This window comes from Myotis daubentonii, chromosome X (genome assembly GCF_963259705.1).
Source record: "Myotis daubentonii chromosome X, mMyoDau2.1, whole genome shotgun sequence".
In the NCBI taxonomy this organism is placed as follows: Eukaryota; Metazoa; Chordata; class Mammalia; order Chiroptera; family Vespertilionidae; genus Myotis; species Myotis daubentonii.
In genome coordinates this window covers 8652775-8676116 of record NC_081861.1, presented here as the reverse complement: position 1 = coordinate 8676116, position 23342 = coordinate 8652775, and the positions used below count along the sequence as shown (strand labels likewise).

Genomic DNA, 23342 nt, shown 5'->3' with positions numbered 1-23342 from the left:
ACTGATACTCAAGTTCATGTGCTCCTAAATATTTTTGAATGTTATGGGATCCAAGATGGTGGCAGAGTACATGGAAGCTACAATCACTTCCACCCAGGACCAAATTACAACTAAATTATAAAATAATCAGCCTGAATAACCAATTAAAAATTAGGTAAACAGAGTCCTATAATCGAGGATTTACAGAAGAAGCCATATTGAGACAGGTAGGAAAGGCGGAAATACTGAAAGGGCTGGCCCTGCACCCACATATGGCAGTTGAGAATCTGGAGGGATATCTGAACTGCAAAGGTCCCCCCAGAGGAGTGAGGAATCTCACCCCGTGCCAAGCTCCCCTGACAGTGGCAGAACTACCACTATCACCAAGTTTGAATCTGTGACATAATATCTACTGTGAAATTCAGTGAGGATTCTGTCTGAAGGGAGAGACAGGAGTGTGCTAAAGAAACAGGCACCCTCTTAAAGGACCAGCTAACAAAATTTCTTTTGCAGCCACTCACCCTGCTCTCTGGTGACGTGAAGGCGGCTTGGAGTGGACTGGCTTGTGTAGCCTCAAGGAGCGTGTTGAAGGGACAAACACCAAGGTCTCTTTGCTTGGCCCCTCTCCTGCACCAACTGCAGACGCCATCTTTCCTTTCCTGGGTTGAGCACTCCACTTAGTATAGAATCAGCTTTGGGGAATGCACTAGCCCCACCCTTCTGACTCCCTGTGGCCCCACCCTGCCAAGCTCAAGCCTAGCAGAGTAGTCTGCTGACTATAGCCAGCCTGGACTGAGGTATAGACTTTCATGCGGGGATCTTAAGGAAGTCTAGGCAAACTTGGCAGGAAAGTGGCAGAGACACACAAGAAGAGACTGAGTTGCATGGCTCTAGGGCAAGGGCCATTTTTCCCTCACACACCTGAAAGACTCCACCATTCCTGTGCATAACCTTCCCTCTACACGACCAAATCTTGGTCTGTTTTAACCTGATGAACTCTGCTGGTTTCACCCTGATGACTGCCTGAGAGCCCAACCCATCAGAGAGGCCCGTGGGTTCCAGGAGGGTGGTGGCTGTCCTTGGTACAGTCTGAGACTTTTGCTGAGTGACCTCTGAACTACCACTGTCACCAAGTTTGAATCTGTATAAACCTGGTAAACACTACCTGCTTCTACATGGTGACTCACTGAGAGCATACCACATGCAACTCAAATACTGCCAGAGGCTCCTTTAGTGACTGAACCTACCAGACATGTGAATCTCTAGGTGCCTTGGGCCTTTTGCTGACCTGAACCTGGGTTCAGTGCTGGCGGAAGATGGCCTTGATATGCAGCTTGACCCCTCCCATGGGCACCAAGGCCCAGCAGAGGGAGCCACAAACTGTTGATCACTTTGTGGCTCCAGACAGATAGCCCAGGGCCAGTCACAAGTAGTGTCTGAAATGACCTACACCAGAGTCTCTTCCAGAGTCTCTCTCAAGAAGCCCCAGAACTAACACATCAGGTGGTAGACTTCAGGCCACATCAGAGGGGTCAGGTCTTGCATAGCACTATGGTTAGGGTCAATCCTCATAGTCAGCCAGCCTGAAGGTCAACCCCAACCACAGACAGGCCAACAGTAATCAAGACTAAACTACATCAGGAGAGCTCATATAACCTACAAAAGATACATTCCTGCAGCACCTAGCTCAGGTGATCAGGGAGATAGACTACTGAGCCCTATAGGACACCTACTATATATGGCTACCAAACCAAGACATAGCAGATCTACATAATACACAGAAACAAATACAGAGAGGAAGCCAAAATGGAGAGACAAATAAAAGTGCCCCAAATTAATTAACTGGATAATTCCTCAAAAAAGAATTAAATGAAATGGAGGCAACAATCTACCAGATACAGAGTTCAAAACAATGGTTATAAGGATGCTCAAGGAAGTTAGGGAAGAAATGAACTCAGTGAGAACTTAAAAACAGAGAGAGATAGTCAACATTAGAAAAATCACACACAAAAAAGAACCAGTCAGAAATAAAGAATACACTAGAAGGAATCAATAACAGATTAGGTGAAGCACAGGATGGAATCAGCAACTTGGAAGACAAGGTAGCAGAAAACACCCAATCAGAGCAGCAAAAAGAAAAAAAAATTAAATGAGGAAAGTCTAAGGGACCTCTGGGACATCTAGCATAGCAACATCCACACCATAGGGGAACCAGAAGGAGAAGAGAGAGAGCAAGGTATTGAGAAGATGTGTGAAAAAATAATGGCTGTATATTTCCCTAACTTGCTGAAGTTCAAAGTCACACAAGTCCAGAAAACGTAGAGAGACCCAAACAAGGTGAACCTAAAGAGGCCCACACCAAGACATGTCATAATTAAAATGAAAAAGGTTAAAGACAAAGAGAGAATCTTAAAAGCAGCAAGGGAAACACAGTTACTTGCCTACAAGATTGTTCCCATAAGACGGTCAGATGATTTCTCAAAAGAAACATTTCAGGACAGACGGGATTGACACAACCACAATGGTATGAAACTAGAATTGAACCACAAGAAAAACAAACAAACAAACAAAAACGGAAAAACACAAACACATGGAGGCTAAAGAGCATATTACTAAACAATGAGTGGGGGCCCACTCAAGAGGAACTTATTATGTCCATATGTTGGATGAGGAGGGACTGGAAGTGGGGTAAAGCCAGGAAGGAGCCTGCTGCATAAATCTAGATAGGAAACCCTGTAAGTCAGAGTGGTGGTAATGGGAAATCTGACATTAATGACCCAGAGTAGAAACAACAATGTCTGTGGTATCAGGGGAAGTGAGCCAAAACAACTCCTGACTCTATCATCTGTCAAAGATTTGATATCAAGCCAGTTATTATGTCTGTCACGACATGAGATGCCTCACACATACATTGGGCATTCTAATGAGTGTGACCACCTAGAGATAATGCACATTAAGAATGGCAGAAGGCCCTATGTTCATAGTGGCACAATTTACAATAGCTAAGATTTGGAAACAGCCTATATGCCCATCAGCAGATAAGTGGATTAGAAAACTGTGGTACATCTACACAATGGAATACTATGCTGTGGTAAAATAGAAGGAATTCTTACCATTTGCAACAGCATGGATGGAACTGGAGAGCATTATGCTAAGTGAAATAAGCCAGTCAGAAAGATAAATATCACATGATCTCACTCATTTATGGAATATAATGAACAACATAAACTGATGAACAAAAACAGATCCAGAGACAGTGAAGCATCGATAAGATGGTCAAACCTCAGAGGGAAGGTAGGGGAGGGTAGGGGGTAAGGGGGAGAGAGCAACCAAAGGACTTGAATGCATGCATATAAGCCTAACCAATGGACACAGACAATAGGAGGGGTGAGGGCATGAGTGGAGGTAGGGGGGCAATGGGGGGATAAGGACACATATGTAATATATTAATCAATAAAGAAAAAAAGTTATGACCATAAAAAAGAATGGCAGAAGGAAGTTATTTATTATTGATATTATGAATAACAACAAGCTGAATATAGTATATATGATAAGGAAAGAAACATAACATAGTTAATAATGTGTTTTTGTTAATGGTTATGAATAACTGTTATTTCAGTTAACAGCTGGGAGAGCTTTAATGTACTTGCTTACTTATTTTCAGGAGGCAGATATTTCACTTCCTTCTCAGAGTCATTCCAACCCTTAAACAGAAAGCATGAAGGACTAGAGTTCCCAAGGAAAAGGCATGTCTAGGAGTAATCGGGGAGGGACTCTAAAGCCTACCAGTGATATGCAACTAGGGTCCACAAGAGCACACAGGCTGATTTCATGAGTATAATATTTGGCAGCTTTTGTTCATATTATCCCTGATACCACTTGACGTGAGTCAGTACCCTGAAGACCCCAGAGAATCTTAGGGTGAATTTTAGGAAGTACCATCACTCCTGTGATAATGCAGAGTTGGCTAATCAGCTCACTTTGAAGTGAAAAAAGATAAAGGTATTAAGAAAAAAAAAGAAAAGGAACTCATAGACACAGACAATATGATGATTACCAGGGGGAAAGGGGCATGGGAGGAGGTAGAAGAGGGTAAAGTGGGGGAAAATGATGATGGAGGAAAACTTGACTTTGGGTGATGGACACACAATGCAATGTACAGATGATGTAGTATTATAGGCTTGTACACCTGAAACCTATATAATTTTATTAACCAATTTCACCCAAATAAATTCATTAATTTTTTTTAAAGAAAGATACACGGTGCTTTCCCTAAATACTTCTTTCTCATTGCTGAAACACCTTGAGCCGCAAAGGCTGTGCTTCCTGTGTGTTGAGCGCTTTTCACTTATTATCTCATTTAATTCTCACAATCCTAGGAGGCCAGTGCTTTCATTAATCCCACTTTATTTTTTTAATATATTTTTATTGATTTCAGAGAGGAAGGGAGAGGGAGAGAGAACCATCAATGATGAGAGAGAACCATTGATCGGCTACTGGCCTTCCTGCACTTCCTGCACCTCCTGCACTTCCTGCACTGGGGATCGAGCCTGCAACCCAGGCATGTGCCCTGACTGGGAATCAAACCCTGGTCTCCTGGTTCATAGGTCAACGCTCAAACACTGAGCCACGCCAGCTGGGCTAATCCCACTTTAAGACAAGGAAAAGGAAGGTTAGAGAGGTAAAGTGGCTTGTACAACATAGTATCTTGGGAATGACATAAGAAAGATATAGAGTGCTTGGCCTAAATACTCCTTTCTCAGAGGGGGCAAATATTGACTCATTGCCCTTTGGGGCAGACCAAGACAAGCTTCAGGGACAGAAGGGCCTGTGAGCAGACAGGTGGAATGTAGCTACTTGGAGATGAGAGGAAAGGAAATTCAGACAGAGGCAACGGTGAGCAAAGACCTGGGTGGGTAACTTCCGAATATGCTCCGAATGACATTCGGATTACCGAATGAAAGAAAGAAAGAAGCAAAATCAATCAGGTATCCAGGCAGATGGGAGCCTAGAAACCTCAGAGCCAACCTGCACTCCGCCCTCTCCCCATTTACCACTTTCACCCAATCAGACTGGAAAGCCTGTCCATCCTCACCCTAAAATGCCTTTCTGCCTCTCCATCTCCATGGCAACCGCCCTCAGGCTCATTTTCATCCCCTCTTGCTTTTATCCTAATTGCTTCCTGAGTGACCTTCCAGACAATAGTCTGCTCCTCTGCAAGGCAGCCAATCAGCGCCCTGTTTGATCATCCCCTGAATACACGTTTTCAAGGCCCTGAGTCTCTTGTGCGCTGTTTGCTTTTGCAGCTGTACGTCCCCTCGTCGCCACATTAACTGGGTCTTAGATGGGCCCACGAATTAATTAGTGTACACATGGACGCCTTCTGAAAACAGGCCGAGTGGATGAATGCGCTGTGTAAACCAAGACAGGAAGGGAGAGCTGGGAATAGCTGATTCCTTCCAAGAATCCACGCCCCTTCCCCACCACCACACAAATACACCCTGCCTGCCTTCCGTGGGAATGGAGAAAGAGACACATTCCTTCCCAGGGCCCGCGAGCCAATCCTGCACTAGATTGAAAAAATACACGATCCCTGTGCATTTCTCCTCTGCATACCCCTCACCTCGCCAATCCCTGGTCTTCATTTGGGATCTAGCCCCACCCCTACAGGGGCCGGCCCCCTTTCCTATCTGACAGCGGAAGTCTGGGTGGAGGAGCCGCCCACTTCCTTTTGAGAGTTCGGGGAGTGCGTGGCAGGAGAGGCGGGGCCAATTCAGCCGAGCCTTCTCGCGCGCTCGCGGCTGGGGCGCGTGCAGGTGGCGGTTGTCCCCGCGAGTGGGCTTGCGTGGGAGTGTGCGCTGTCGCTGAGACCGTCTGGCTTCTTGCTACAAAGACTCTAGTGGCGTTGGTGGCTTCAGCGGTAGCCCCTTCTGCAGGTCGAGACAGTCGCTTTCTGCAGGGGTTCTAGGCATCCTTCCCTTAGGATTGCTGTAGGCTCAGCGCCCCTAGCCAGCGACATGCCACGGGGACGAAAGAGCAGGCGCCGCCGTAACGCGAGGGCCGCCGAAGAGAACCGCAACAATCGTAAGATACAGGCCTCAGAAGCCTCAGAGACCCCGATGGCCGCCTCTGTGGTCCCGAGCACCCCCGAGGACGACCTTAGCGGCCCGGAAGAAGACCCCAGCACTCCAGCGGAGGCCTCCACCACCCCTCAGGAAGCCTCCAGTACTGCTCAAGCGCAAAAGCCCGCGGTAGCCCGGAGCAATTTTCAAGGCACCAAGAAAAGTCTCCTGATGTCCATATTAGCCCTCATCTTCATCATGGGCAACAGCGCCAAGGAGGCTCTGGTCTGGAAAGTGCTGGGGAAGTTGGGGATGCAGCCCGGCCGGCAGCACAGCATCTTTGGCGATCCGAAAAAGGTCGTTACGGAAGAGTTTGTGCGCCGAGGGTACCTGATTTATAAGCCGGTGCCGCGGAGCTGCCCTGTAGAGTACCAGTTCTTCTGGGGACCTCGAGCACACGTGGAGTCAAGCAAGCTGAAAGTCATGCATTTCGTGGCAAGGGTGCGTAACCGATGCTCCAAGGACTGGCCATGTAATTACGACTGGGATTCGGATGATGATGCCGAAGTTGAGGCTATCCTCAATTCAGGTGTTGCAGATTACTTCGCCCCTTAGAGAAATCGGGCACACAGCCTTGGGTGTGTGGGGGGGGCGGGGGGGGGCGGGGTGTAAAGAGCTTCACAGGTACCGCAAGGAGTATATCACCTGGGTTCTCAGTTGGATATTATGGGGAAGCGGGCGCGCTGTGTTTGTATATGTGATCAGTGCTAATAGTTGGAAGTGCGAAAAAGACCATTTGCTTTGGATATTGTAAAATTTTATTCGCTTTAATACAATGTTGTTAAAGGCCACACAATACGTTTAAAATACCATTGAAGAAAGGTATTTTTCTTTTTTTTGTCTTTGAGATTTAGTGTAACAGTTTTCCTAACGTTATACAATGAAGTCTTTTCATCATATTCTGTGATATGGTACCTATTTTATAGCATTGAGTAGTCTGTTCTTTGAAATAACCAGTAAAATGTGAAAGAAGGATGGGAGGGTGGGGGGGGGTGGGATTTGTTTATGTCTGACCTTTCTGAAAACCTTTGTGTCTGCTGTTGTGTAAAGAAGACTTAAAACTACCGTGATGTTGCTTAGTTATTGCAGAATATTGGGAAAAAATAAAAGCATAATGTCCAGGACACCTTGCTCATTTATTGACCACCAGTCATGTGTGAATCACCAGTGTACATCCTGAAAATACTCATTGGCACACAGCCCCCAGTTCTAAAGGATGTTATAGATGACACTAGAGGCCCGGTGCACAAAAATTTGTGCACTCAGGGGGGGAGGGGGGGTCCCTCAGCCTGGCCTGTGCCCTCTAGCAGTCTGGGACCCCTCGGGAGATAACGACCTGCTGGCTTAGGCCTGCTCCCGGGTGGCAGAGGGCAGGCCCAATCCCTAGGTGCAGCCCCTGGTCGGGCTCAGAGCAGGGCCGATTGGGGAGTTGGGGCGCCGCCCCCTGTCATGCACAGAGCAGGGCGATCGGGAGGTTGTGGAGCAACCCCCTGTCACACACAGAGCAGGGCCCATCAGGGGGGTTGGGGCTCTGTACCCTGTCACGCACAGAGCAGGGCCCATCAGGGGGTTGGGGTGCTGCCCTCTATCACCCACAGAGCAGGGCGGATCAGGGGGTTGGGGCGCCGCCACTCTCACACTCAGGGCAGGGCTGATGGGGAGGTTATGGCTCTACCCCGTCACACACAGAGCAGGGCCCGTGGGGGGGGGAGCTCCCCCCTATCAGGCACAGAGCAGGGTGGATAGGGAGGTTGTGGCCCCGCCCCCTGTCACACACAGAGCCGCAGGGCGATCAGGGGGTTTGGGCGCTGCCCCCTGTCACGCTGATCCCGGTGCCGGGAGGCATATTACCCTTTTACTATATAGCATAGAGGCCTGGTGCATGGGTGGGGCCGGCTTGTTTGGCCTGAAGGGTGTCCTGGATCAGGGTGGGGGTCCCCACTGGGGTGCCTGGCCAGTCTGGGTGAGGGGCTGAGGGCTGTTTTCAGGCTGGGGGTGACTGAACTCCCAAACGCTCCTTTTTTCCTTTTTTTTTTTTTTTTTTTTTATTCTGGGCCAGCTTTAGCTTGAGGCTTGGCTCCAGCTCTTAGGCCTCCGGCTGAAAGTAGGTTTCTGGCCTTTGCTTACAATGTTGCGAATCTGCTGGCTGAAGTTGGGCGTATTTGTTACAGAGTTTCTTAAACTGCCCGCTCAGAGGTCTGCAGCGGCAGGCGGGGAACGTTGGTTTCCTCCGTCACTGAGGCAACCAAGCCTCGTGTTAGTTTCAAGCTTCCTGGCTGCCGCCGCCATCTTGGCTGACAGTTAATTTGCATATCTCGCTGATTAGCCAATGAAAAGGGTATCGGTCGTACGCCAATTACCATGTTTCTCTTTTATTAGATAGGATGGGAGAGATGAATACATAAACTGGTAGTGTCGTAAGTGGTGTAACAGAGATGAGCTTTGGGTGCCATGAACATGTAGAAAAGCTAATGTGACCAATCTTGGGTTGGAACAGGAAGAACACATCATAGGGAGCCATAAAAATCCAAGAGTTGGCTTGGGGCGATTTGAAAGGGGCATCAGAGCATACTATGAAAATTCTGTACATTGGGTACTTTTGGGATACTTAACCCAGCTGGGAGGAAGTGGCATTGGCAAAGGGAAGGGAGCATGATGGGGTGCAGTAGAAATAGGAAGGACACCTAAATCAGCTTGACAGCAGGGCAGAGGAGAGAGGGGTGCTTGCAGGAAATAGGACATTGTGAGGCACTACAGAGATTAAAGAGGTGACTGTCAGAAAACTCTGGGTGATATAACAGCCTGCGGTCTGAAAATCATATTGGAGTTTGGGAAAGGAGTAATATGGAGGCACTAAAGGCAGCGTGGACATTAGGGATAACACACTCTTCACTGAACTATTAAGGATAAGTCAAGGGAAAGTGGATAAAATGAAATGAGACAGGAAGGAGGTGAGCAGGGTCTACGACATTAAAGGGAGGGAGCTATGTCTGGTTATAATGAGAACACACATGATTAATAATAATGATAATCCTGGAATAATGAGAAGAAATGGCTGAAGAAAAGCATACTCTTGGATGAGGCAGAGAGATCGGACCTGGGACGTGCCTGAAAGGTGACCTGGCATATCTCTCAAGAACTAGTGTTGGTGAGGGTGTACAAATTGTTTGAAAAGTGCAGTGCATGTGAGTCCACGGGGTGGGGCAGAATTAACATTCTGACTCTCCTTCAGTCAGTGTGGTAAATCCTGGGGACCATCTGGCATGGTGGTGGGCCCTGCTATATACTAAGTCATGCGGGATCCGCTGCCTACCCTCCTCCAGCTTTCAGACTTGCCTCATGGTACCAAGGATTCGATGCCCATCCCATCCATCCTATCACCAGGGCCTTCAGAACCCTCTACCCCACCCTGCAGCAAAGGTGGAGATGTGGGAGTCCACCCTCACATTCTGATCAGCTACAGGCAAGCAACACGCATAAGGAGCTGTGCCCCCCGCCCCAAAAGTGACCACATTTACCCCCTAAAACTCAGCACTTGGTGAATGAAGTCCACAAGGAAGTGCCCTACCTGGCTTTGTGGGGCCCTGAGGCAGCAGTTCTCTATCTCACACGAAAGAGGGGCCAGGGTCCCTTCTCCTGCCTTTGCCTCCTGTCAGTCCTGCACTGCTTCCTGCTGGGTGCAAGGTCAAGTCCCTGTGGACAGGTTGGCCAGCAAATGACTTCTGACAAGGGCTCAGGGACCCATAGAATGAAGCCTGCAGGCTAAGGGGCTTCAAAGGAAAGTAGGAACTATGACCCCTGCTCCCCCCACTCCCCCAGCTTCAAATTCATTCAGCAAACAAGGAACTAGAGAGCCCCCTGCGATTCGGGCAGAGCGACAGGACCTGGGCTGCGAGCAATCAAAAGGCAGGGGCCTGGCCCTGGAGGGGCCATATTTCTCAATGCCACCCCCAGTGTACACGGGCGTGAATCCGAGGTTCAGGTCACTAACTGACTTTCCTGTCTACAGCCACGAGGATAACGAGGGACCTATCTCAAACAAGGCCCCAAGTCCATCCCACAGATCCAGAGAGTTTTCCCGCGGGACACCTGCGGTCCCCTCTGCCTGCCACAGCACTCACAGGGCCTTGTCTACTAAAGACGCGGGTGCAGTCAGAGCAGCAGGCCTCAGTGGCCCCGAATGCGGCCTCGAGTTCTCGTGGGGCCAGAGCTGACTGTGAGTCCTCCCCCTTTGATAGAAAGGGCCCAAAGATGTCAGACGGGCCCAGGCCAGGTAGCTCCGTTGGCTAGAGCATCTTCCCCATACTCCAAGCCTCCAGGTTCTCTCCCTGGTCAGGGCACACACAAGAAGCAACCAATGATTGCATAAATAAGTGGACACAAACTCTCTCTCTCTCTCTCTCTCTCTCTCTCTCTCTCTCTCTCTCTCTCTCTCTCTCTCTCTCTCGTCAATAAATAACAATAAAAATGTCAGACAGCTCCAGGTCAGTCAGTAAGTGGGAGAGCTGCAGAGCAAAGATGTACTGAGGATCTTCTCTGTACCAGGGGCCTGCCATATATTATCTCTGCCAGGTCAGTAAAATGACACACACCCCAATTTATAGGACACACCAGCTAGCTCAGGGGAAGAAATACTGCACGTTCATTCCAATAATACTGGTAGGATGAGCGAGCAGCAGGTCACCCTGGAAATTCTGCTCTGACCCCCTTTGCCAGTTGGCTGAGTACACACACACACACACACACACACACACACACACACACACACACACACACACGGGAGAAGATAGCTATGTGCAGCTGCGAGCTGCAAGTGTAATGTGGGAAGGGGAGGGGAGGGTCTGCAGTCTGGCCTTCAGGAGCTCAAAGTCCGATAACAAGGTGGCTACTTTTCTGTGATGTTACAAACAGCTCAGCCCCTTCCTGGGACTGGAGAATGGTCGGCGTTCTTGAGAGAAACTCCCGGAGGGGTCAGGGTCTGGGCACAGCCACCAAATCAAAGCAGGTCCTGTCCTAGCTCTGTTCCCAAAATGTATTTCTTTTCTGAGTCATGGTTCCATGGAGGCATCTTATCGCTTGACAGCCTTGTTCCATCCTGCAGGCTCCCAGGGTCTGTAGGAAAACCTATCTATAGCTGGTAAGGTCAGTAATTATTAGACAACTGTGGCTCCATTCTCCTCCCAGGCCCTTCCCCACCATTAGATCCTGTCCGAATCCATGTTTCCTTTGGCTCTGGTGGGCAATAGCCATCCCGAGATCTCAATGGTTATTTGCAAGCGTGGCTCAAGAGCCTTAACTCAGTCAGAGAAGCAGGAAAGGGGGGAAGGGGTGGGAGTCTGCCACCAGCTGCACTGACACCAGGACTGCTGGGCTCCTGAAGGCCCCAGGCGGGAGGCTCCACAGGAAAGAGCAGAGGGTTGAGTGGCCTGGCCTCACCCAGCCAGGAAGCAGTTACTGCCCCAGGCCCATCCTTCCTCCCCTTGCCCTGGAGGTAAAGTGTGTCCCCACCCCTCCCCACCCCACCCCCTGCATTGGCGCCGCAAACGGTTAACCTTCATCTGATGAGCTCAGCACTACACAGGGCTGCATGTCCAGGGGCCATGACATGGACAGCAGGGCTGAGGGAGAGGCAGGCAAGGGGGCTTCTGGAAGGAGGTGAGGAAAACAGAATATTCACTGTTTCTTTTCCACAGATTCACACATTCTTACAGAGTCTGTGAGCATCCAGAGGGGAACCAGGCTGGGAGCCTCTGTGTGTCAACCAACCGCCTAAGCTGCCCCCACCACCCAGCAGAGTTCCCAGAGACTGAGTTAGAAAGATGACGTTTAGGTGCCAGCATACCTCTGAAGTGCACTGAGATTCTGGGTCCCAGACCCTCCAGCTGTTTAGGAAGCTCAGGTATAGAGAGCCCAAAGCCCAGTGGACACACAGCAAGACCGGCAGCTGCCATTCCCTGTGCACCTAGGCTGTGCCAGACACTTTGATGGCTGCTGTCACGCAGTGTCTACCTCTGGCAGCAGTCAACAGGGTGGGCGCCCCAGGCCACGTTTACAGAGGAAGAACTCGGGTCACATACCAGCAGCAAGTTGCTAGGTTCCCCTGGTCGGTCACTGACAGCCTTGGACATGGATTCAGGGCCAGCCAAGGCCAAAGCCCCAACTGTTTTACTAAAACAACCGACTGCATCCCCGGGACACCTGGCGCTCCACCAGCCCGGGGAGTCATCTGTCTTCTCACTCAGCACAGCCCCTGTGAGGTGAGGAAGGGAGGCTGGGGTGGGGAGAGGAGGCCCGGGACAATGAAGCCAATGAGCCATTTGGGGAATAGAGGGACGGTCCCTTCCTGCTGATTGGTTGCGGGCCCAGTCACCACGTGTCCTTGCGGGGTTGCCATGTGTGGAATGGGGATTTCCTTCCCAGACACGTCTGTCCTTCCCATCCCCGCACATGGCTCAGCAACGTGGCCACCCAGACACTCCGTTGATCTTCAGATGCGAGGTCCTGGCTGTCACACTGTGGACCCACCAAACAGCAAACTTTCTGGGCTTGCAACACTGTTCCCTCATCCCATTTTCAATCCAGAAGGTACAAGGGCCGCAGATCTCTCCTACCTTGAGCAGAGGGGGAGCCTGGGGTAAGGCTCAGGCGGCGAGCACTGGCTATCATAAACTCAGGCTGAGGGGTGTCCTCCTTGGGCCCAGTGCTGGGGCCTTGGCCTCAGCAGTCAGGGGCAGAGGACAGACCACAGCCCTGGAGGAAGGCAGGTGTGGATTCTGCCTGGCTCACGTGCCCCCCTGGGAGGTGGGTAGCGGCCAGGCTCCCACTGTCTCCTTCCTTTGGTAGGAGCACAGAGCCCCCGCTTTCTGAAGGCAATGGTTTTGACCTAGTGGTGCTGTTGGAGATCAGTGGTTGCTATGAAGATGTAATGAGATCTGTATACAGGGCACTGCAGGGCTTGCACTGCCTGGAACGGTGAAACACCAAAGAGCATAAAGAAGAATGTCTCTGGAGCCATCCAGGGCTGGGAGAACAGGCTTGGTGGGGGGCCGGGGAGAATGGGGCTCTAGGCAGGTACAGCCCATTACCCAGCAGGCAGAGCACACACAGGGTAGATTAAAGCAGAAGGTGGAGCCCGTAAATAGCTGGTGAATATCAGGCCCGTTCTTGACAGGTCGGTTTTTGCCGCAGTTTATGACTAATGACACCCTGGCAAATGTTATCTCAAAATAAGCAATCCACGAGAAGTGCCCGAAATCCCTCCTGCAAGTCCGACCAAGGAGGCTCTTGATCTATTCTCGGCCTACAAAGTCTCAAAAATAACTGGGCCCACGATACTTTGGACGCTGAGATTATCTAACAATTCATCCATTCACTCATTCAACACGTTTCCAAGGGTCTATTTGTGCCGGCCACAGTTCCCGTTGCCTGGGAAACATGCATGAACACATCACAGGCTCTCTTGCTGGGAAACAGAACATCGAAGGTAAACCTTTTCATTAGTACATTATACAGCGCCTTAGAAGGGCATATGTCCTCTGGGGATGGGGGGCGTACTATGCCCACAGAGAACAGAGAATGGTGCTAGGAAACGTGAGGGAAGAAAGGGAGTATTACATTTCAATCTCATGGGTAGTCAGGGGTGTCCTCATTGGAGGGGTGACACACCTAAGAAAGGAAGAAGGTGAGGGGATTCGCTTCACTGACACACGAAGGAAATGTTGTTCATGCAGCAAAGCCTGTGAGTGCGAAGGCTCCCAGCCCAGGAGTGAGCCTGTAGCAGGTCTGAGGAACGGCGGAGAGGCCAGTGTGGCTGGCATGGTATGAGCAAAAGGACAAGAGTTGGCGAGACAGTCAGCGGCATTAAGAGAAGCCCATGTTGCGTAGGGCCTAGGAGGCCATTGAAGAAACTGGGCTCCTGGTGGCAATGAAATGTGGGGGCAGGAGGAGGGAGGTGGGGGGTTGAGCAGAGGAGCAACCCCGACTCACCATTTGAGAGGATCACTTTGAACACTTACTCTATTCAAATGAGAGCGAAAGCCAGCAATGTTGAGGGTGGGGAGACCAGGGAGAAAGCTACAGCTGTACGTCTAGCTAGAGAGGGTGGGGATTTTGACCATGCTGGTAACAGTAGATATGGCGAGAGCTGCTCAGTTTCTGGGCATAGTTTGAGGTTGAGCTAATAGAATTCCTGCTGGTTTCCATGTGGAGTGTCAGAGAGGAGTCAAGGATGACGCCATGTTTTTCTCCTCACAAGTCGTAGGAGGGAATGACGGTCAAATTATCTGTGTTTTGTAGTTGGGAGAGGGGATCGAGAATGCAGTCTGTATATGTCAAATTAAGTAAATGTCCCTTTGACACTCATGGGGGTGGGGTAGGCAGTTGTGTAAATGCAGTTGTATGGAAGTCAGGAATGTGGCTGAACGGTTTGCCTAAGAGGCCGTGAGATGATAAGCAATCAGATAGGGGGGTGAGAGCATAGGAGCAGAGGATCATGGACAGTCGCCTGCAGCATAAAGGGTCAGGGAGAGCAGGAGGCACCGGCCCAGGACAGGAAGTGTTGTCACCAGTGTTAGAGTCGGAGAGTGCAGTGCCTGGCAAGCCAGGGGAAGCAAAGTGTCTCCAGGGAGAGCCAGTGGGCAACTATGCACAGAGGGCTGATGCCAGGTGACATATGAGTGAGGGTGAGACGTGACCATTGCATGTACCGATGCAGAGGGTCCTCGTGACCTCGATGAGAGCAGCATTGAGTGAAGGGAGGTGCCCAGCGGAGAGCAGGGAAGTCCACAGCCCAGGGAGGCACAGAGAAGTCCCGGCACAGCCACTGTGAGTGTGCTGGAGGGCATTGGACCTTGCATGAAGAGGGGCCCACAGCAGGCACAAGGAGTTGCAGATCATGAGGGTACTGGATCGCCGGGAGCTCAGCTAGACTTCCTGGGCCCCGTGTCCTCCGCTACCTGAGGTCAGGCACCTGCCTATTTGATGTGCCTCCCTGTCTATTGAGCATCTGGTATGTGCCAGGCTCCTTTGTGACATTTAATGCTCAAACAGATCAATGTGGGTTATAGCCGGATCCCCATTACACAAGCTAGAGATGTGATGTGCAAGGGGGGCAAGGTGGACTGGCAAGGGCACTTAGCCATGGATTGGAGGACTAACATATGGAGCCCAAGCAGGCTCCTTATCAAGACCGACTTATAACCATAGGCTCGGGCCTGCTGGCAACTCAAAGGGTGCCATTGTGCTTGCTGCCCGTCACCCCTGGTAACACGGCTCCCAGTTACCACAGCTGCTTCGAATGACCTGGCCACAGGCAGTCGGTGTGTCTGAGCACCTGCCTCAGGCTCCCTGTGACATGCTACCGCAGAGTTGGAGCTCAATCCCAAGTCTGAGACTGTGGGTGACTCGGTTAAAACAGACCTTTGCTCAGAAGGGGGCCCGACTCCATGTGGAACTGACATCCCAGAACCACACACTGTCCTGTCCTTGACTTTAATAAACTCCAACAGCAAGGCTCGTGTCCTGAACAGGATTTCCCTGGGATCTTAAAGAACTCTGATCAAACTAAAGTCACTGTGCCATTTTGGACACTACCATTTAGACCGCTGGACACACACACACACACACACACACACACACATCCCTCTGTCACCACTGGGGGCTTTCTACCATTGGCTTCATTCTGGTGTCTGCCACTCCATACCCAACCGGTCAGGCAAGAGATCCCATCTGCTCTCGCCCCAAGCACGAGCTTCCTGGTGAAGGGTGGGCCTTATGCTGGGAAAGCCTGAAGCCAGAGAAGATTGTGAGGGTTTCACAAGGATGAGCCTCAGGTCACAGGGTCCAGGCCTGTCCTGGGGGAAGGAAAATCATGCGGCTGATCTGAGCCAGGGAGAATGACTTCAGAGTCCAGGACAACAAAGGAACAAGAGAGGAACACCTGGCACTGGCGCCCTCACAGACCCAGATTTGGAGGGCGGCTGAGTTCAAAGATGAGCTCCTGCAAGGCACACGTCATCTTCTACCCACGCCTACAGCCCTGTCCCTGAAGCGGGGATCACGGCCTTCGGGTGCCCACTCCCTGCAGGTGGACATGTAGTGTCACCTTTCTGCGGCCTTCACGCAGACAGAGCTTCCGTGACTGGCTTGAAGCTGCGTCCTCTCTCCAGAGAGGCACTCCTCTGAGAGGTCCCCCTGTGTGTGTGTGGGGGGGGGGGGCTCGTCCTGAGGCATCGCTGCCCCATAAGGTGTGCAAGGGGCAGAGCAGCCTCCTGGGCTGTGTCGGAGGCCCTTTTGAAGTCCCTGGCAAGATGAACTCGTTCCTGGCTCCAATCGACCGCAGCTGAGGGAACCGAGGCAAGTTGACTGGAAACATGCTGCTCCCCAACCCAAGGTGTTTACACAGCAGCTCAGGGACACATCAAACGTATCTAACTTGTGTCAGCTTCTGTGAACACCATCACACACAGGAATGATGCCCGCTGCTCATAGACACACTGCAAAACCAGCCAGCTGATCTTCCCAGTGCCCTTCGACTGCTGCTCCTCAAACTCTCTGTGTGAACACCCGGGTTTATTCTGTTCCAAGTCAGTCACTCTGGATCAACGCATCTATCTGTACAATGCAAGGAAAGTGAACTCATAGAAAGAAGAAAAATGAGAAAGTACAGCCCTGATGTTTTGACCATCATGGAAACTCTCCTCACATGCTTTGCAATTTTCTGAACCTGTAATCTCCAAGTCAACTTACCATAGATCAGATCGGCTCTGCTATGCAAGTTTGGCCCTGCGGGTGAGGTTAAGGGAAAGGTGGCACCACAGCCCAGCTTGTGTGTGCGTGGCCAGGGTCTCCTTTCCCCAGGACCCATCTCTTTGGAAGGGCTGCCCCCTCACAGTGCTTCCCTGTACCTGGGCCACAGCACTTCTCCCTGTCCACTGCCGGCCCTACCCTTCTCTGGGCTACCCCTCTCAGCCCAGTCCCAGAGGCAGCCTACAGAACCAGCGGACCATGGGCCACTCTAGCACCCTCATGCTGTCCCCTGACAAGGTTGCTCTGTGCTCCCAGCCCTGGAGGGCTATCTGATGATCTTATTCTCATATGCTCCTCTGACCCTGTTGACCTCTGTGATGCTCCCTCCTGTCTCAACATCCCCAGCGCTCATTCTCAGCTCACTGAGGGAGGAGTTCAGACAGGCATATCCTGGGCCCCTACAAGGCTACACAAGCCTCCCTTTCCCCCAGCGGGTGACATCCCCATGGTGCCTCTGACGTCCTACAGATGGGCATCAACCTCTCTCTACAGGTGTACACCGGATCCCCATGCCGCAGACAGCCACCTCACACAGCTTCAGACTCTCCTGGATGCTACCGTACTCATCTTCACCCGAGTGTGTGCTCACAGGCTTCCATTCTCAGGCAGGCAGACATACCCCCAGATGGACACACACACACATGAGCCCACCCGCCATATGGACACCACAGAAACACCTGGCATACACTTCCACGCCCACAAACATAGCTAATAACGCACAGTCACAAAGGCCACACACAAGGACAGAAATATACATATGTGTGCGCACAGGATGGAGAAAACCTCAGGGAGTGTGGTGTCCACAAATATCCTTAAATGCACACATACTGAAACCTATTGCACATTACAAGAACATGTTTACTGACTAAGGAAGCCACACATGCACATATGCATGCACACACATGCATACTAGGGAAGGAGAAGCATGTTGTGTCTACCCACACTATCCAAGTCCTGAGTTAACAAGGAGAAGGATGCATTTGTAGTCTCAGGTTCTTCCCTCTTTCCCGGCCTCAAGTACATAGTTTACCCCTTCTCTTTCTCCATCCCTCCCTCCCTTCTGTCCTCTCTCCCTTCCTCTCTCTGTCTCTCTCTCTTTCTCTCCCCCTCTCATCTTTCCTTCTTCCACATACACACAGAAACCAAACACAAACTAGCAAGAAAAACACACATTCTCTTTCACACCCACAAACACGGTCATGCATACTCTTGCACAAACACATACATTTATTCTCTCTCTTTCTGCACACACACACACACACACACACACACACACACGCTAACACACACAGCTTCCACAGACATGGCAAGGTGAGAAAGTGGAGGCAGGGCAACATGGTCCTGAGCAGCAGTTACTGGGAGGAGGCTGCCCTGCAGCGAACCTGGAGCCCTGGGGCACAGAAGGTCCCCATTGCTGGCACCCAGCCTGGGCGGCTCCAAAAGACAAACGCAAGGCAGCCTGCTTCTCAGCTTCCTCTGTGCACTGTTCCCTGCTCCCTCCTCCTGCTCTGAAGCCTCCCTCCCTCGCATGACCCCCTTGGAATGCAGCTATGGAGAGAAAGCAGATATACCTGCTGTTCTGGTCAAACAGTGAGTAGCCTCAGGAACCAGGACTCAGAAGGAAGCCTGAGCAGACGTGTGCAGGGGCTGAAGGAGGAAAAGCTATCTGCAGGCCAGCACCGGGAATGAGAGTTCTGCAGGCAAAGCAGCAGAGAGCAACTGGGAGGAAAGTGACCAGAGAGGAGGGAAGACCATGGAATCCTGCCCTGTGACCCGGAGCTGGCAACACAGCCAAGATGTCCCTAAAACTCCCAAGGGGCCTCCTGACACGCCTCTCCCCTTCCATCGCTGTGTAATCAGATGGATTCCCTGAGAAAGCCTCAGTCCCTGGCATGTTGACCTTTGACATTAGGCTTGGGGCCTGCAGCTAATGAGTGCGTCAGCTGCAAACTCCTGCAGAAAGTCAACAGGAAGGGGCCTGGTCATCAGCTCATGCAGAGGAGAAATGGCCCGCCCTTCTCCTCACCATGTGGCTGATGCCCCCAAAGACCTCTGACCCTTCCAGGCAGATGCCCACAGGACAGGGTGCAGAGCAATGGGGGCTGGGATTGAGGTCGCCCAGGGCACAACCTGAGGCCCAAGAACCAGGACAACCTTGATGCCCACTTTTCCCAGCCAGGCTTCTGACCAGAACCCGTGTGCTTCTCCAGTCCGGGGAAGAAATATGTGAATCAGTGATGAGATTATGTGAGGATAAAATGAGAAACAGATGTTGGAAAAGATTCCCCTGAATTATTAGTATTAATAAAATAGTCAGAACTGGGCGTGGCAGGAAAGTGGAAGGAGCTGTACCTAGAACTGGGACCAGTTAGAGGGCTATGGGAGCGTTCTCCTCAACATAACCCACTGTCTATGCATACCAGGTCTGTGTCATCACCTGCACACTGACAACAGCTCCATAAGTGAAGTTGGGAAAAAAGTAGGGGAACTAGTGGAGATGGGAAAGCAATGGGGGAACTAGGGAAGACGGGGAGGGGCACTGGGGGAACTAGGGGAGATGGGAAAGCAATGGGGGAGGGAGGGGAGATGGGAAAGCAATGGGGGAACTAGGGGAGATGGGAAAGCAATGGGGGAACTAGGGGAGATGGGAAAGCAATGAGGGAGGGAGGGGAGATGGGAAAGCAATGGGGGAATTAGTGAAGGCACCATATTTATCTCGCCAAGAACCCATGGACCCAGTAGCCTTCCCTTCCACTGCACCCTGCTGTGTCCTACTTCCTTGGAGGGAGGAATCACCAGCCAAAGTCCTGTTCCTGCCTTTGCACACCAACAGTGGAGCAAACTTAGGGCTGACGCATCTCTCTCCTAAGGAAGAGAAGTGAAGGTTGGACCGGCTGCTGTGAGTTCCTTGTCCATATCTACCCCTCTGTCCCACCCAGCTCTGGAAGAATACAGAAGGTGCTCATCTCTTAAGAAGGACATGGGTAGGAAAAGACTACCATTGTATTGTGGTTCCTCTTCCTCTGAGGATATTTTTTTCCATTGATTTTTAGTGAGTAGAAGGGAGGGAGAGAGGGAGGGAGGAGAGGAAGACCAATGTGAGGAAGCCACATGGATGGGTTGCTTACAGCATGGGTCCCCACTGGGGCCTGGGATAGAACATGAAAGCCAGGTACATGCACTTGATGGGGAATCAAACCAGCTTCCCTTCCATGCACAGCTCAACACCCTAACTACAGAGCAGCACTGACCAGGGTGGAAAAGTCAATCATTCCCTATCCCATGGATTCAGGGGTATCAATCTTTTTGCCAGTGAGATCTCTACACAACAAGAGTAAGCCTTGGGTGTGTCAGAGTGGTGGTGGTTGGGGATGGAGGACTTGGTCTGTGATCCCCATACCTGGAGAGTCAGCCAGCAGGCCATTAGGCGTGGTACTAACTTCCTGACTGTGGGTGGGAGCCCCCGGAACTGAGGGAACATCAAGAACTGAACTCAAGCAATTGCCTCCCATCCTCTGATAAGCAATCTCTCTTTCAGTGGCCACACACACACACACACACACACACACACACACACACACACCCTGCCCGCACACCCTGGTCTGTGATCATCCACTTTCCCAGTTCTCATGGGTGGGGGCTCAGGTACTACGTGCACCCTTGGGAGCCGCTGGGATTGGTCCTCAGAAGGCTGCCCGCCTCACCTTTGCTGGGCTGTGTGACCATGGACCAGGCCTTTCCCTTTTGAGACTCAGCATGCTCCACTGTGCAGTGCTAATGCCCCTCAAGGACATGGCTGGGAAGATGAAATGAGGTGAGTGCATGCAACTGCTTTGTAGAGTGCACGGGGGTTAGGCACATATTCCCAGTCTGATCTTCCTGAAGACAGTAATCATAGGAAAGAGGACTGTGAGGCTGGTCCACATTCCGACCCAGGTGGAACGAAGGCCTGTGTGTCCCGTCTGATGCCTGTGCAAATCACAGCAGAATCTGTGTCCAGAGGGTGAGTTCCCGGGGTCAATACTCTCACCATCATTTCGCTGGACTGCACGCTCCATGGAGTCAGGCCTTGCTGCATTTGTTTGCTTTATCTGCTGATATAGTTAGGTGCCTAGAACGGTACCTGGGGAATTTTCAACAGGCAAATAAACTTGGTGCGTGAGTCAGTGAATCCTTTTGAGCATCTAGTGCAAAGATGTCAACGGTAGTGATAATAAACACTTCCACGTGACTGAGGTATCCCCACAAAGAAATCAGGCGACAGCAGAAAATACCTCACTCATCTTCACCTGAAAGATATGGAATTATCTTAAACTATAATGACCACTGCAGCTGAGCAGGCGCGTGCCATGAATCATTAAGCTATGGGTCAATTGTGCAATAGCAAAAGCAGGGAAGTTGCTAGGATACTCCAAAGGTGGTACAGCATTCTCCACTTGATCCTGGAGCAGATTCTTCAATGAGCAAGGAATGCACTTCACAGCTACAGCTTGTGTTGACTGAGCACCGGCGGTGTTCTGGGTGTGTGTTTATCTTATTTATATTGGAAAATGTCACCCTCACCTCCACCCTATGTGACAGGGTTCACAATCTGTACAGACGACACGTCTGGAATTCACGGAGGTTAGATAGCTTAATCAGGGCCATCCAAGGTTTCATTAAGTGGCAGAATGAAGATTTAACACCAGCTCTCCCCAAGACCAAAACCGGGACTTTGCTCTTAAATCTCAAAAGGCAGCACCCACCCTTCACTATCTGTGAGCTGCTTCAAAGGGCTGATATGGGATAGGCCCGTTTTCAGGTGCAGTGTGACATCACCAGAGGGATTAGGACACGATACATAGCTAGGGAGGCTCCTTACACAGACTATCCATTGGAAGAATCTCAAACTTTATTACAGTGTGCTCTCTTGTGCAAACACAAGATGACGTCTTGGTTTTCAAGACGAATCCTACTTGGCCCGGACACGCTGCAGTGGGTGCTCGAGGCGGCAGGGGATCCCCACTTACCTTTCATGACTAAGGATTCCTCAGACTCAGTTTGGCTGCTCCATTGTAGGCAATTATGGTGCCAATGCAAAGTTCTCCTCCTCCTTCTCCTTTATAAGAAGACGCCTGGGGATTGAGGGAAGGGTGTGGCTCGCATGATGTCAAGGTGGCAGCACAAAGACCCCTGGGTCTGGCGTTCTTTTCTTTGGTGGCTGCCTATTGGCTCTGCAATCTGAATGCTGCCTTCTTACTGGACTGTTCTCTTGCTACACTCAGGGGACCCTCAGACTTGATAGCGACATGGGTGCCCAGTGCATCATTACCTAGAACAAGGGCCTCTGGCCGATTTTCCTTACATATTGGACTCCGTGGAGGAGCGTGCCCCCAAGATGCATGTCTATCGAGAACCTCAGACATGGCTTTATTTGGACATAGAGCCCATGCTGATGTGATTAGCTCAAATGAGGCCAGGGGGGATTAGGGCAGGGCCTAATGTCCACACAACCAATACAACTGTGTTCTTCCTATCAAGAACACACAGAGACACAGACTCACGCAGAGCAGCACGCCATACAAAGGGGATGGTGGACATCAGAGGGATGCGAGTACAAGCCAGGAGACTCCAAGGATCATGACAGCCACCAGGGGCTGGGAAGGGCAAGGAAGGATCCTCTCCAAAAGGCGTCAGAAGGCGTGTGGCTCTGCCCACACCTTGCTTCAGACTTTCAACCTCCAGACTGCGAGAGCATATGTTCCTGTTGTTCAAAACCACCCCACTGATGGTCGTTGGTTACAGCAGCTCCGAGAGCCCAATACCTGCCCCTCTAATCAAAGATTATGAGCACATGCCTCCACTGTATGTGTATTTATGAACTTACAGTTTATACAATGGTGACACTATGTTAGGAGGCCATGCTCATCAAACATACTCTAAACTTAGACATTGAAAAGGAGGTAATAAACATATAAATCCTTAGAATCTCTACTACTGAGGTCTTCCTACACCTCCATAGCTCTTCTTACCCACCTCCTATGTGTGCACACCACCCTTTGTAAACCAATGTGCTCCAAGACCCCTTCCTCCGGGTTACAGGGACTCTGGTGTGTTCAACAGCAAACATCCAGGTGCCTTCCAACCCTTCCATGAGGCTGGCGACATATTCTTGATCTCTTGTAAAGCAAGTGGCAGCGTGGGAAGGTTCTAGAGTTCAGGCTCTCATCTCTCCACACCCACTCTGCGTAAAGTGTGTTCACAGGCTACAAGACAGCTTTGGTCTCCCAGCAGTCATGTTGGCCCATTGTGGTTGGCAGGTGCCCGTTCTTGTCCAACTTTCCCATCTTCTAGATATGACCACTTACAGGAATTGTCAGAACAAGATGTCAGGACACACTTATGTTAAATAATTTTCTCTTCTCTCTCCACCTCTTTCTCCCTGCCCCTTCCCGC

The 23342-nt window shown here is 50.9% G+C and overlaps 2 protein-coding genes across 3 annotated transcripts in view; one reads left to right on the top strand and one right to left on the bottom strand.

The window, feature by feature from the left end:
• Positions 1 to 633, bottom strand: part of RRAGB (Ras related GTP binding B) — a 36947-nt gene extending 36314 nt beyond the window's left edge. For both annotated transcript variants that reach the window (XM_059680254.1, XM_059680256.1), the window contains exon 1: positions 501 to 633. In XM_059680254.1, the coding sequence (XP_059536237.1) occupies positions 501 to 628 (128 nt within the window). In that variant the 5' untranslated portion in view covers positions 629 to 633. The remainder of the gene's footprint in view (positions 1 to 500) is intronic.
• Positions 634 to 5722: 5089 nt separating this feature from the next.
• On the top strand, positions 5723 to 7229 carry MAGEH1 (MAGE family member H1). Its single transcript, XM_059678852.1, has one exon. It carries the CDS (start codon positions 5997 to 5999, stop codon positions 6654 to 6656), a length of 660 nt encoding a protein of 219 aa, XP_059534835.1. The 5' UTR covers positions 5723 to 5996; the 3' UTR covers positions 6657 to 7229.
• The last annotated feature ends 16113 nt before the right edge of the window (positions 7230 to 23342 follow it).